Source organism: Pelodiscus sinensis, chromosome 5 (genome assembly GCF_049634645.1).
Source record: "Pelodiscus sinensis isolate JC-2024 chromosome 5, ASM4963464v1, whole genome shotgun sequence".
NCBI lineage: Eukaryota > Metazoa > Chordata > Testudines > Trionychidae > Pelodiscus > Pelodiscus sinensis.
This window is the reverse complement of record NC_134715.1, coordinates 101,653,584-101,666,078: the sequence shown is the minus strand read 5'-3', so window position 1 is coordinate 101,666,078 and position 12,495 is coordinate 101,653,584. Positions and strand designations below refer to the sequence as shown.

Genomic DNA, 12,495 nt, shown 5'->3' with positions numbered 1-12,495 from the left:
ATCTGCAGTATCCATTGACTACAACTAACTTTATTTCTGTAAATTTGGGTCTTAACTTCTCTGTATTTCTGTTTTCCCATCTATAAATTAGATATAATTGTCCATGTTTCTGCTTAGAAGAATAGTAATCCCTATTCCTTATTTAGCAGTTTTTATCCTTAGAGCGCAAAGCTCTTTACAAAGGGGCCAGTATGATTATCTCCATGTTACAGTGGGGAAAATGAGGCACATGACTTGTCCAGGGTCACACAGTAGGTCAGCAGCAGAGACAGGAATTAAAACCATGCCTCCTGAGTCCCAGCCCTGTGCCCTATTCATTAGGCAACAATCCCTTTTATCAAAGTTCTCAGACATGTATATCAACGTTATCAGTATTATTAGCTATGACTAACTGGCCATTTGAAGATACAGACGCCCATTTGCTTACCCTTTTGTTGTAACTATGTTCAAATTAGATGCACAATTCTGCACGTAGTTTGGCAAATCAAGTCTCTAACGCTTTGCAGTGTTGTCAGGTTCTTGTTTGTAATGTGATGATAATTACTGTACTACTTTAATCAAATGGGCCAATTAATATTTAGTTTGACACCAATGTCTAGCTAGATACAAAACTTGCCCTTTGCATTTACATTTAATTTATGCTGACTTTAAAGCCTCTCTATTTTGTTAGAGCACTGTAAAAGGTTCTTGTGAACCAGGCCCCAGCTAACTAGCTTTTCAGCCACAATGTACAATGTTACAAGCAATCAAGCTACTCTACCATTCAAGTTTTTATTACTGAAACTAACTACTTTGCTAAAAATAGTTCATGCTAATAATGGATGCTGTGATTATGTTGCTGAATTGAACAGTGAGGATGAGCCAAAAAAGGACACCACATTGGGTTTTTGACTAAATGAAAATTTTCACTGACAATTTCTGCTTTTCTAGAAAATTTTCAAAATTTTTTGGTCAGAATATCAAACCTGAAAAGTCTGACAATGTATTGGCTTCTTGTAGCTTTTGGGGGGTTTTTTTGCACTGAAGAGTCACAATTTTCCAGAGGGGAACAACCCCTTTTGCTGCTGAGCTTTTCTGACCATGCTACAAATAGTGGGACATAGCTTTATCTCAGTGTGATGAGATTACCTTCAGAGATTATATCCTTTCAGGCCAATTAGTGACCAAAAGATTTGTGAGGAGCTATCCTCTTTGTTATGGAAGAGAAAAAGGCAAATAAGCAAGACATTCAGCAATAGAAAAATAATTTTATTTACACTTGTAAATAAAATAGTGCAAAGAAAGTAGATTTAACCCACAATGCATAGATGGAAACAATTACATCTGATCTGTATGATTTTATGCATATACACCTGCTGAATACACACAGCCTGTCATTCCTACATCCACTCACTTGGTATAGCTTTAAAATCAGGCAGATGAGATCTATGCTCTGCATAATTACATCCTGTTGTCCTGACTGTCCTAACTAGCATGTATTACTATAGCCTATTGGACCTCTAGACATGGAATCAAAGACCCCAAGTGATGTATAAGCACATTAATTAATGAAAATGACACCTAGTCAGCAATTTAGTTCAAGGACAATTTAAGATACACTGAAAAACTGGAGAGAAATCCCTTCCCATGTTACCCAGATAAGAATGTGAGAAGAAGCTATTCACTAATTTAGTGTGATAATTCCACTATTTTTTTTTAATTTGGTAACAGAAGCTGCTCCTATACTCAGTTGCTCTTGTGCAGCTACCCCATAAATTCAAAGCAAACACAAGACTGGCTGCTAGGCCTCCAGGAACAGGGCTATAGAAAATTTAGCCTTGCATGTTAGTGTGGGCAAATGCTGTTTAGTAAAATAATAGATACCATGAGTGAAATCTTAGCCATAATGAAGAAAATGGGAATTTTGCAACGGACTTCGGTGGGATCAGGATTTGACCCCTATTTTTTCCCCCTAATTCTATCGAAAATGAAACCATACAATGCATCCACCACATGTATTCTTGGTTTGGGTTTCTAAAAATTTCTTCAGCTTTTTATGATAGACTAGATCAGTATGGGTATATCTAGACTGCAGAGTTTTTCTGGGATATCAAAGGTATCCTGGAAAAGCTCTGCTATGTCCAAGGAACATGTCTGCTTTTCTGAAAAAAAAAAAAATCAGAAAAGCAGACATGTTTTTTCAGCATCCCTGTAAACCTCATTCTATGAGGAAGGAGGGATGTTGTGAAAGAGGCTTTTTTCCTGACATTTGGCCCTGTGTAGACGGGCCAAATGTCAGAAAAGGCTTTTGGAAGAAAAGCAGAAAAAGATATGCAAATTGCAAACTGCAATTTGCATATTTTTTTCCAGCTTTTCTTTGTAGTCTAGACACAGCCAGTGTTTGCCCAGGTGTAACTAAGAGCAGGATATAGCCCACAATGTGCATTGTTAATACAATTCTATGCAGTCGTGAACTCTTAGCTTTGTGACTGCTCAAAACCATGCCTTCCTAATGTTTGCTTTGGAATTCCGCTCTTTAGGAGAATTATACATCAGCTGATTAAATGGGGATGCTGAGCTAAATTGTTCGTAAGAGTAGATTCTTCTTGCTCTGTTGATCTAGTGTCACTAATGTTTTCAGTGGAAGACTGTACATCTGGAGACTGTTCTAGCCTTGGTGCATGAGAATCATTGGCTGTAGAAAAAAAGAAAGACAGAATAAATATTGAAATGTAGTATTGTAGATGCAGTATCCATGTACATATCTGTCTCCCATACAAGCATATAAATAAAAGTGCAGGAAAGAAAAATCAAACATTCAAAAATTAGGGAATGTCAAAATTAAAGTAGCCCACAATAACTTTAACTGTGAACCTTTGTGGTATGGATTAAAATGGCCCCTAAATTACATCGGTTGCAGCTGGTAATAAAAAACAGGGCTTTTAAAATTAAGTCTATAATGTATTTGTGAATATTTTATATATGTTGTAAGTATTATTTCTTAATGATTCAGTAAATTGTATTTTAATAAAGGAAATATGTGATTATAAGGGACTGTTTTCCAAAACTTAACTTGTATCTAAACTGTTCATGGAGATTTTTCAAATCCTAACTAGGCCCGGGTCACAATGATTCCCACGGCTTCCCTTGGTTGCAAACAGCAAACTGCAGTGAATAGGAGCCAGTAAGTAAACAAACCGGAGTGACCCAGTAGCAGCTTTCTCAGAGTGGGTCCACAGACCAGTTTAAGAAACACTGACATAGGGCTAGTCTACATTGTGCTGTAGCATGGATGATGGGGGTATGAACTGCAGAACACATTGAAGTATTGAAGGTCTGAGGGTATGTCTACACTACCCTCCTAGTTCAAACTAGGAGGGTAATGTAGGCATACCGCACTTGCAAATGAAGCCCGGGATTTGAATTTCCCGGGCTTCATTTGCATAAACTGGGTGCCGCCATTTTTAAATCCCTGCTCATTCGAACCCCGTGCCGCGCGGCTACACGCGGCATGAACTAGGTAGTTCGGACTAGGACGCCTAGTCCGAACTACCTAGTTCGTGCCGCGTGTAGCTGCGCGGTACGGGGTTCGAACGAGCAGGGATTTAAAAATAGCAGCACCCAGTTTATGCAAATGAAGCCTGGGAAATTCAAATCCCGGGCTTCATTTGCAAGTGCGGTATGCCTACATTACCCCGCTAGTTCAAACTAGCGGGGTAGTGTAGACATACCCTTAGAGGGATAGCCATGTTAGTCTGTAACTGAAAGAACTTAAATAATGAATGGTCCTGCAGCACCTTAGAGATTAACAATCAATGTAGATAGTATCATGAGCTTTCGTGGGCACAACCCACTTCTTAGACACTGCTAATGCAAATTAAAAGACTACATTGATGTGAACTAGGCATCTTTTAGGTTGCACTATCAGGGTACATCTACATTGTGGCGTTATTTCAAGATACTTCTGTATCCCCAAAAAGTGTCTTGACAGCGCTCCCGTTATTTCAAAATATCTTTTAAAATAATGGGAGCGCTATTTGATGTCCCTGTAAACCTCATTCCATGAGGATTAAGAGATGTTTTGGAATAGCGGTTCATTTCAAAATTTGGCACTGTAGACTGCGCCAAATTATGAAATAAGCTACTTTGAAATTAACTCGAAATAAGATACACAATTTGCATAGCTCAAATTGTATAGTTTATTTAGAGTTAAGGGTGCAGTGTAGATGAACCCTCTATGTCCACAGAGGCCAGTTAGTGTGCAACATTTTGGTGTACTTTGCAGTTCACACCCCCGTTGACCACATAGTGTAGACATAGCCTTAATAACTGGTTTTACTTTATTTTGTCACTGTAATAACACTATACCGCTATTCTATGAAGATTAGAAGATAACATTTTTAAGTTTGCAAGAAACTACAATAGAATGGAAACGCTCTTTCCATAATTTGTCCATATTTCTTCCACAGTTTGATGATAAACTGTCTTGTCCTTAGATGCATGCCTTCCTTTGCTCTCCTTTTTTATTTGTGGCTGATTGTGCTCTTCAGCTTTGACTGAAGACTTATTATCTATTGCACATCATGAGCACTTTTCCTCGTGGACAGTGTTTTTTGTGTGTGTAATATTCCTTTAAACAGTAAAAAAATTATAGGAAACTAAGGGCTTATATGTGGCCCTAACACTGAATCTCTACTTCTTGCCATTAAAAAGGGAGCAATGGGCAGGCTCTTCTGTTTGATCCATTCTGACCCACTCTTCCCCTCCTATGACTGATTCTGCACTAGTATAAATATGAGCTTTTGCTTACTGGTGTAAATCAGAGTTGCTCCCCAGTAAATATTACTCTGGGCCTGAGTGACATAGTAGGGTTGACAACTTTTCCAGACATATGGACCAGATTCCACTCACAGCAATGCAGATCTTGTTGGAAAGCTGGCAGCCCTAGGCATGGAATCAGGGAAGACCAACTGGGTCTGCTGCCCACACATTTGGTGGAACTCAGTAAGGGTATGTCTACACTACAAAGTTAATTCGAACTAACAAAAGTTAGTTCGAATTAACTTTGATAGGCACTACACATACAAACCGCTAGTTCGAACTTAATTCGAACTGGCGGAGTGCTTAATTCGAACTAAGTAAACCTCATTCTACGAGGACTAACGCCTAGTTCGAATTAAGTAGTTCGAATTAAGGGCTGTGTAGCCACTTAATTCAAACTAGTGGGAGGCTAGCCCTCCCCCGCTTTCCCTTATGGCCACTCTGGGCACCACCAGGGAAACTATTCTGCCCCCCTCCCGGCCCCGGAGCCCTTAAAGGGGCACAGGCTGGCTACGGTGCCCGTGCCAGGTGCAAGCCTGCCAGCACCCAGCCAGCAGACCCTGCACCTGGCACGGCACGAGCCAGACACCCGCTGCCACCCAGCCCTCTACCTCTTCCCAGGACCAGGCTGGCAGCTCCCAGGAGCCTGCCCGGGGCCGCAAGAGGCGGGCGCTCACCTGGTCTAGTGCGGACATCGTGGACCTCATCCACGACCTCCACACTAAGCACAGGAAAGTGGCCATCTAGGGCAGGATAGCTGCCAACCTGGCCACCTAGGAGCAGGTGTGCATGAAAATCAAGGTGGTCCAGTGAGACCACCGACCCTGAGCCCTGAGCTTAGAATGGCCGTACTGGGTCAGACCAAAGGTCCATCTAGCCCAGTAGCCTGCCTGCCGAAAGCGGCCAACACCAGCTACCCCAGAGGGGATGGACCGAAGACAATAACCAAGCCATTTGTCTCGTGCCATCCATCTCCAGCCTTCCTAAACAGAGGCCAGGGACACCATTTCTATCCCCTGGCTAATAGCACTCCATGGACCCAGCCTCCATGAATTTATCTAACTTCTCTTTAAATTCTGCTATAGTTCTAGCCTTCACAGCCTTCTGCAGCAAGGAGTTCCACAGGTTGACTATTTGCTTTGGGAAGAAGAATTTTCTGTTGTTAGTTTGAAGCCTGCTACCCATTCGTTTCATTTAGTGTTCTCTAGTCCTTTTATTATGGGAACTAATGAAAACATTTTCTTTATGCACCCTCTCCACACCACTCATGCTTTTATAGACCTCTATCATATGCCCCCTCAGTCTCCTCTTTTCTAAAATCATCTAAAATCTAAGCTGAGAAGTCCCAGTCTCTTTAGCCTCTCTTCATATGGGACCTGTTCCAAACCCCTGAACATTTTAGTTGCCCTCCCCTCTCCCACCCTCTCTCTTCCCCTCTCCCACCTCCTTTTCCCAGTCTCTCCAAGTTTTGTTCAACAAAGAGTTTCTATTTTTGAACACATGTGTCCTTTATTTTGTACATCAGGAAGGAGGTTTAGGGAGGGGTAAGTGGAAGGAGGTGAGGGAGGAATGGGGTATGAGCCCTCGATAGGGAGGACTGGGGTGGCTCTGCAGGCTCCTCTCCTGCAGCCCCCCAATTGACACCCTCCCCCCGGATGGCAGCCTGTGGCAAGTGCAGCCGGGCTGATGGCCGAGTGCTGTGATGTGCCGAGTGTGGGCATTCAGGGCACTCCAAGCCAGGACTGCTCTGCAAGTGGGGAACCCCTGAGAACTGTCTGTCCGGGGTGGAGGTCGGGACCCTTTAAGCACAGCCCTCGGCTAGCCTGAGACAGCAGCTCCACGCTCTAAGTGCTAATCTGATGCCCTGCCGGCACTGCTTCCGGCCATCCTTAACCTCGGTTCAGGGTCCACTCAATGTGGACATGCTAGTTTGAATTAGCAAAAAGCTAATTTGAACTAGATTTTAAGTCTAGATGCACTAGTTTGAATTAGCTTAGTTCGAATTAACTAAGTTAATTTGAATTAGTGCTGTAGTGTAGACATACCCTAAGGGTGCAGAATACAACCACTGAATCTAGTGGCAACAATCACCTGAAGTCATAAACTCATTAGTCTGACTATTCACAAGGTGAGAGGGATAAGGGCTATAAAAGGAAATAATCTACTCCTTCTAGTTATCTCTAAATTAATGTTCTACTAGCAATCTTCATAACCACTGCCTTACTAATAGATTTAAATTAGTCACCTGCACCAGGTTTCATTTACACTTCAGTAACTAAAGTGATGGTCAAACCTGTCAGAAAGACTTAACCCAAATGGTAACCAAAAAAAAAAGTGAAAAGCATAACCTCTCCTGTGATGCTAATTACTTCTTTGAACCTTTATTTTAAGGATAGGTTAAAAATTTCTCTCATAGCTGCTTAACCCAAATCTAGTTATATACAAATATTTTCTTAGCATAGGACATTTGAAATGGACAGTACCTAACTGTCTGTTTCATTTTTTGTTTCTTTTATACTCATTATTCTAGTTAATTGTTATATTTTGACAGTGTGATTTACAGATGCAAACAGCAGACAAGATTTTGTTGTCTGTGTTTCAAGAAGAGAATGGAGTACAGAGTTGATGAAAAGAATTGTTCATGGGCTGGAAAGAGCAATCTGTAATGTAGGATTGTGGGAGCCAAATATGCATTACTTGGATAAGTGATGACTACAAAGAGCCAGGATAAATATCTGAATGGTGTGAACATTAAGAATGAAGACAAGTTACACAATTAGGATGGTACACTGAGTATAACTAGAAATATGAAATTTCAGACTGGATTAGGAGGATAAAAATCCAGAATAAAAAGCTTAGGCTGGATATTAGGAAAAACAGCATAATAGTGAGGTGTAGTGGGTAATATTTTTCTAAGAGAAGTGATAGAAATGGATGACTTAAAGCATTTGAAACCTGGATGCAAAAAAACACCAGAAAAAGTATAGTAAGGGATAATCATGCACTGAAAGAGAGATGGGCTCTCTAATTAGTAGCTTTTTCCCCCCATTTCTGGGACAATCAGTCCAAACAGAAGGAAGCAACAGTTTTCAAGCTACAGGTTGAACCTCTCTAGTCCCGAACACTCTGATCTGGAAACATCTGTTGTCTGGAATGATTTTAGTTAGCCAGATGTCCACTTTTCATGGGTGTGGCCAGGTTTCCCGCAATCCCATAAAGTTTGTTTACAGCCACCAGTCCTACCTCTCAGTGTTCTGTGCTGTTATTTAGCTCTAACTTCCTCCTAAATGTCCTCCAACAGCCTAATAAGCAGTGGAAGTATTGATAATGCTGCTAGATAATATTGACCTCCCATGGTCTGGAAAATTCCCTGATTTGGAACCGGTCATATCCAGAAGATGCTAGACCAAAGAGGTTCAACCTGTCCATTAATTATATTGAAAATAACCAAGATCTTAGGAACAAAAACCATTAGTTTACTTGTATGTCTATTCATAGATTTATGGTATAGCTTTATCAGTGAAAATGTAAAAAACAGTAAGCTCCTTAGGACGTTCGCATAAAACAGAGCACTACAATGTTATCCAACATACTAAGAAGGATTTTCAGCTCCTCTAATCACAACACATTTGGTTAGAATTGGTGAGAGATTGGTGAATTGTTCTGGAGGAGAGGGAAATAGCAAATATCAATACACAATTTCAAATTACAGGCCTGGTGCAAAATATTATTCTGCACTTTAGGCCTGAGTCAGCACACTCTTATTCATGCAATGATGTTCTGAAGGCAACGGGACTACTTGTGTAAATCAGATCTGCTCCTGCAATTAAGGATTTGCAGGCCTTGTGAGATGAGACTGAATTTGTAAGACATTTCTTGCTTTAAATTATATATGAACTGCATGTTGGCACCTAATCTGGAATGTCTGTTATATTTTCAATGTTCCCTATTTTATATATACAGTAGACTTCTGATAATCCGGCATCTTGGGGACCTAGGTGGTGCTGGATTATCGGATATGCTGGAGTATCGGGAGGTACTCCAGCAGAGGGCTGACACGGGTCTGCTGGTACCCGTACTGCATCCAGGGAGTGGGTGGGGAATGGCACAGTGAGGAGCAAACCCTCCGCCATTTTGCATCCCAGCTGCTCTGCTCCACCGCTTCCCCAAGTCTGCCGCTGCTGAAACTGATGAGCAGCGGACAAGCGGCAGAGCAGAGCAGCTGGGGTGCTGCCGGGTTGGTCCCGCTGTGCCACCCCTCACCCCCCTGCTTGGCACATGGCAGCACCCCAGCTGCTCTGCTCCGCCCCGTCACTTCCTCAAGTCTGCCGCTGCCGCTGCTGAAACTGACTAGCGGCAGACAAGTGGCGGAGCAGAGCAGCTGGGGTGCTGCCGGGTTGGTCCTGCAGCGCCACCCCTCACCCCCCTGCTCAGCAATAACTACTGCAGTTTGGGCGATGGGAAGCCCACTCCCTTCCCGGACACTCTCGGCAGCTGCGCAGGGCTTTCCCGGCCTTCCTGCAAAACGGCGGAGGGTTCGCTCTTTGCTGCGCCATTCCCCGCCCACCCACCGGTGGGATGTACTGCAGGTCCCGGCAGACCCATCACAGAGGTATAATCCTCTTCTCCCTTTCCCTTTACCAGCCAAAAGCGTCCATGGGGCTCACAGCAGCTCAAGTTGTCCGGCTGGCTGGAGCATTTCCGGGTTCCAGTTGGTGCCGGACTATCGGATGCCAGACAATTGGAGTTTTACTGTAGTATTTTGTAGATAATTTCAACCTGACCATGGCAAATACTTACCAGGCAGAGACTGAAAATACTGCACTGCAAATGCGACCGATATTGACACAAGAAAGGTTCCCATGAAGTAGACCTGCAATAAGTTTAGAAGTGAGTATTAGATCAATACAAAGTCAGGGCACTGGCTGTAATTGTACTGATTAATGTAACAATTAAATAATACATACCAGAGTAGAATGCAAAATGTTACTCCAGAAAATTCTTAAGTAAAAATAAAACAAAGCTAAGGAGCATGGATTAATTGATTCTTGATCACTATGACTCCAGCACCTATAAACAAAAATAAAAAGTAATGCTGACTATTTAATATTTCTGTTTTGTACTTCTATAACAATGGGACTACACGACTATCTACACTGCAAGGTTTTTGCGCAAAAACCTACAGAGCATCCACACCTCAAATGCACTTTTGTGCAAGTAAATCAACAGTAAAATGGCAGAACAGAGGGCTTTTGCTGGTGTAGGTAAATCTCCTTCTATGAGGCATAACTCCCTTTTGTGCTACAGCTATTGCGCAAAAAGGCACATGTGGATGCTTCAAAGGGGTTTCTTGCACAACAGCATCCATGCAGTGTGGATACTCTCTTGCGCAAAAGTACATCACTTTTGTAATGCGCTTTGAGGTGTGGACGTGCTCTTGCACAAGAAGTTTTTGCGCAAAAACTCTTGCGCAAAAAGGCTTCTTGTGCAAGAAGTCTGCAGTGTAGATGTAGCCCAAGAGTAAGACTGCTAGCACTGGCCCTACATGACTTATGCAAAGATGCACAGTTACTCAGTAGCAGAACTGAGAATAATGCCCAGTCTCATAACTCTATGCCTTAACATCTAGGTCATCCTCATTTATCTGTAAGATGGTTCTACAATGCTGCAGATTATCGTGTGAACTTGTAGTACATATTTTACTTCATTTAGATGGCAGAATGGGAATTGTTTTGTGTTGTCAAGAAAACTAAGTCTCTATAAGTCAATGCCTTCAGTCTGTGCTTGGTATCAGAAAATATCTAGAGTCAAACCTTGTCCTTTGAATTCCCTTGCCACCTTCTATGGCTCTTGATTTCAATAAGGAATGGAACTCTCATTTTAGCACACTCCTGTCAGAGGAGTCCCAAAATAGGGAGAGAAATGGCAGGACAGCTGGGTGGAGGGAAGGAATCAAACTGAATGGCATAACTACTCAGCAAGGGTATGTCTACACTACAAAGTTAATTCGAACTAACAGACGTTAGTTCGAATTAACTTTGATAGGCGCTACACATACAAACCGCTAGTTCAAACTTAATTCGAACTAGCGGAGCGCTTAATTTGAACTAGTAAACCTCATTCCATGAGGACTAGCGCCTAGTTCGAATTAAGTAGTTTGAATTAAGGGCTGTGTAGCCATTTAATTCGAACTAGTGGGAGGGTAGCCCTCCCCAGCTTTCCCTGGTGGCCACTCTGGGCACCACCAGGGAAACTCGTCTCCCCCCTCCCGGCCCCGGAGCCCTTAAAGGGGCACGGGCTGGCTATGGTGCCCGTCCCAGGTGCAAGCCTGTCAGCACCCAGCCAGCAGACCCTGCACCTGGCACGGCACGAACCAGCTACCCGCTCCCACCTAGCCCTCCCCCTCTTCCCGGGACCAGGCTGGCGGCTCCCGGGTCCGCAAGAGGCGGGCACCCGCCTGGTCTAGTGCAGAGATCGTGGACCTCATCCACGATGTCCGCTCTAGGCACAGGAAAGTGGCCGTCTAGGGCAGGATAGCTGCCAGCCTGGCCACCCAGGAGCAGGTTTGCATGAAAATCAGGGTGGTCCAGTGAGACCCCCGACCCTGAGCTCTGAGCTTAGAACGGCCGTACTGGGTCAGACCAAAGGTCCATCTAGCCCAGTAGCCTGTCTGCCGACAGTGGCCAACACTAGGGACCCTGGAGGGGATGGACCGAAACAATGACCAAGCCATTTGTCTCGTGCCATCCATCTCCAGCCTTCCACAAACAGAGGCCAGGGACACCATTTCTACCCCCTGGCTAATACCACTCCATGGACCCAACCTCCATGACTTGATCTCACTTCTCTTTAAACTCTGTTCTAGTTCTAGCCTTCACAGCCTCCTGCAGCAAGGAGTTCCACAGGTTGACTATTTGCTTTGGGAAGAACTTTCTGTTATTAGTTTGAAGCCTGCTACCCATTCATTTCATTTAGTGTCCTCTAGTCCTTCTATTATGAGAACTAATGAAGAACTTTTCTTTATGCACCCTCTCTACACCACTCATGCTTTTATAGACCTCTATCATATCCCCCCTCAGTCTCCTCTTTTCTAAGCTGAGAAGTCCCAGTCTCTTTAGCCTCTCTTCATATGGGACCTGTTCCAAACCCCTGATCATTTTAGTTGCCCTCCCCTCTCCCACACTCTCTCTTCCCCTCTCCCACCTCCTTTTCCCAGTCTCCCCGAGTTTTGTTCAATAAAGAGAGTTTCTATTTTTGAACACATGTGTCCTTTATTTTGTACATCAGGAAGGGAGGCTAGCGAGGGGTAAGTGGAAGGAGGTGAGGGAGGAATGGGGTACGAGCCCCCGATGGGGAAGACTGGGGTGACTCTGCGGGTTTCTCGGGGTGGAAGCTCTCCTGCAGCCCCCTGATTGACACTCCCCCCCCGGATGGCAGCCTGCGGCAAGTGCAGCCGGTCTGATGGCCGAGTGCTGTGATGTGCCAAGTGTGGGCACTCAGGGCACTCCAAGCCAGGACTGCTTTGCAAGCGGGGAACCCCTGAGAACTGTCTGTCCGGGGTGGGGGTTGGGACCCTTTAAGCACAGCCCTTGGCTAACCTGAGACAGCAGCTCCACACTCTAAGTCCTAACCTGATGCCCTGCCAGCACTGCTTCCGGCCATCCTTAACCTTGGTTCTGGGTCCACTCAATGTGG

At 43.9% G+C, this 12,495-nt stretch overlaps 1 protein-coding gene across 1 annotated transcript in view; it reads right to left on the bottom strand.

Moving 5' to 3' along the window:
* Positions 1-1,231: 1,231 nt before the first annotated feature.
* The window catches only part of SEL1L3 (SEL1L family member 3), a 65,579-nt gene continuing 54,315 nt past the window's right edge, over positions 1,232-12,495 (bottom strand). The window contains exons 22-24 of the mRNA XM_006138169.4: positions 9,768-9,870; positions 9,601-9,673; positions 1,232-2,674 (exon numbers count right to left, since the gene is read on the bottom strand). Coding sequence (XP_006138231.1) covers positions 2,532-2,674; positions 9,601-9,673; positions 9,768-9,870 — 319 coding nt within the window. The 3' untranslated portion in view covers positions 1,232-2,531. The remainder of the gene's footprint in view (positions 2,675-9,600; positions 9,674-9,767; positions 9,871-12,495) is intronic.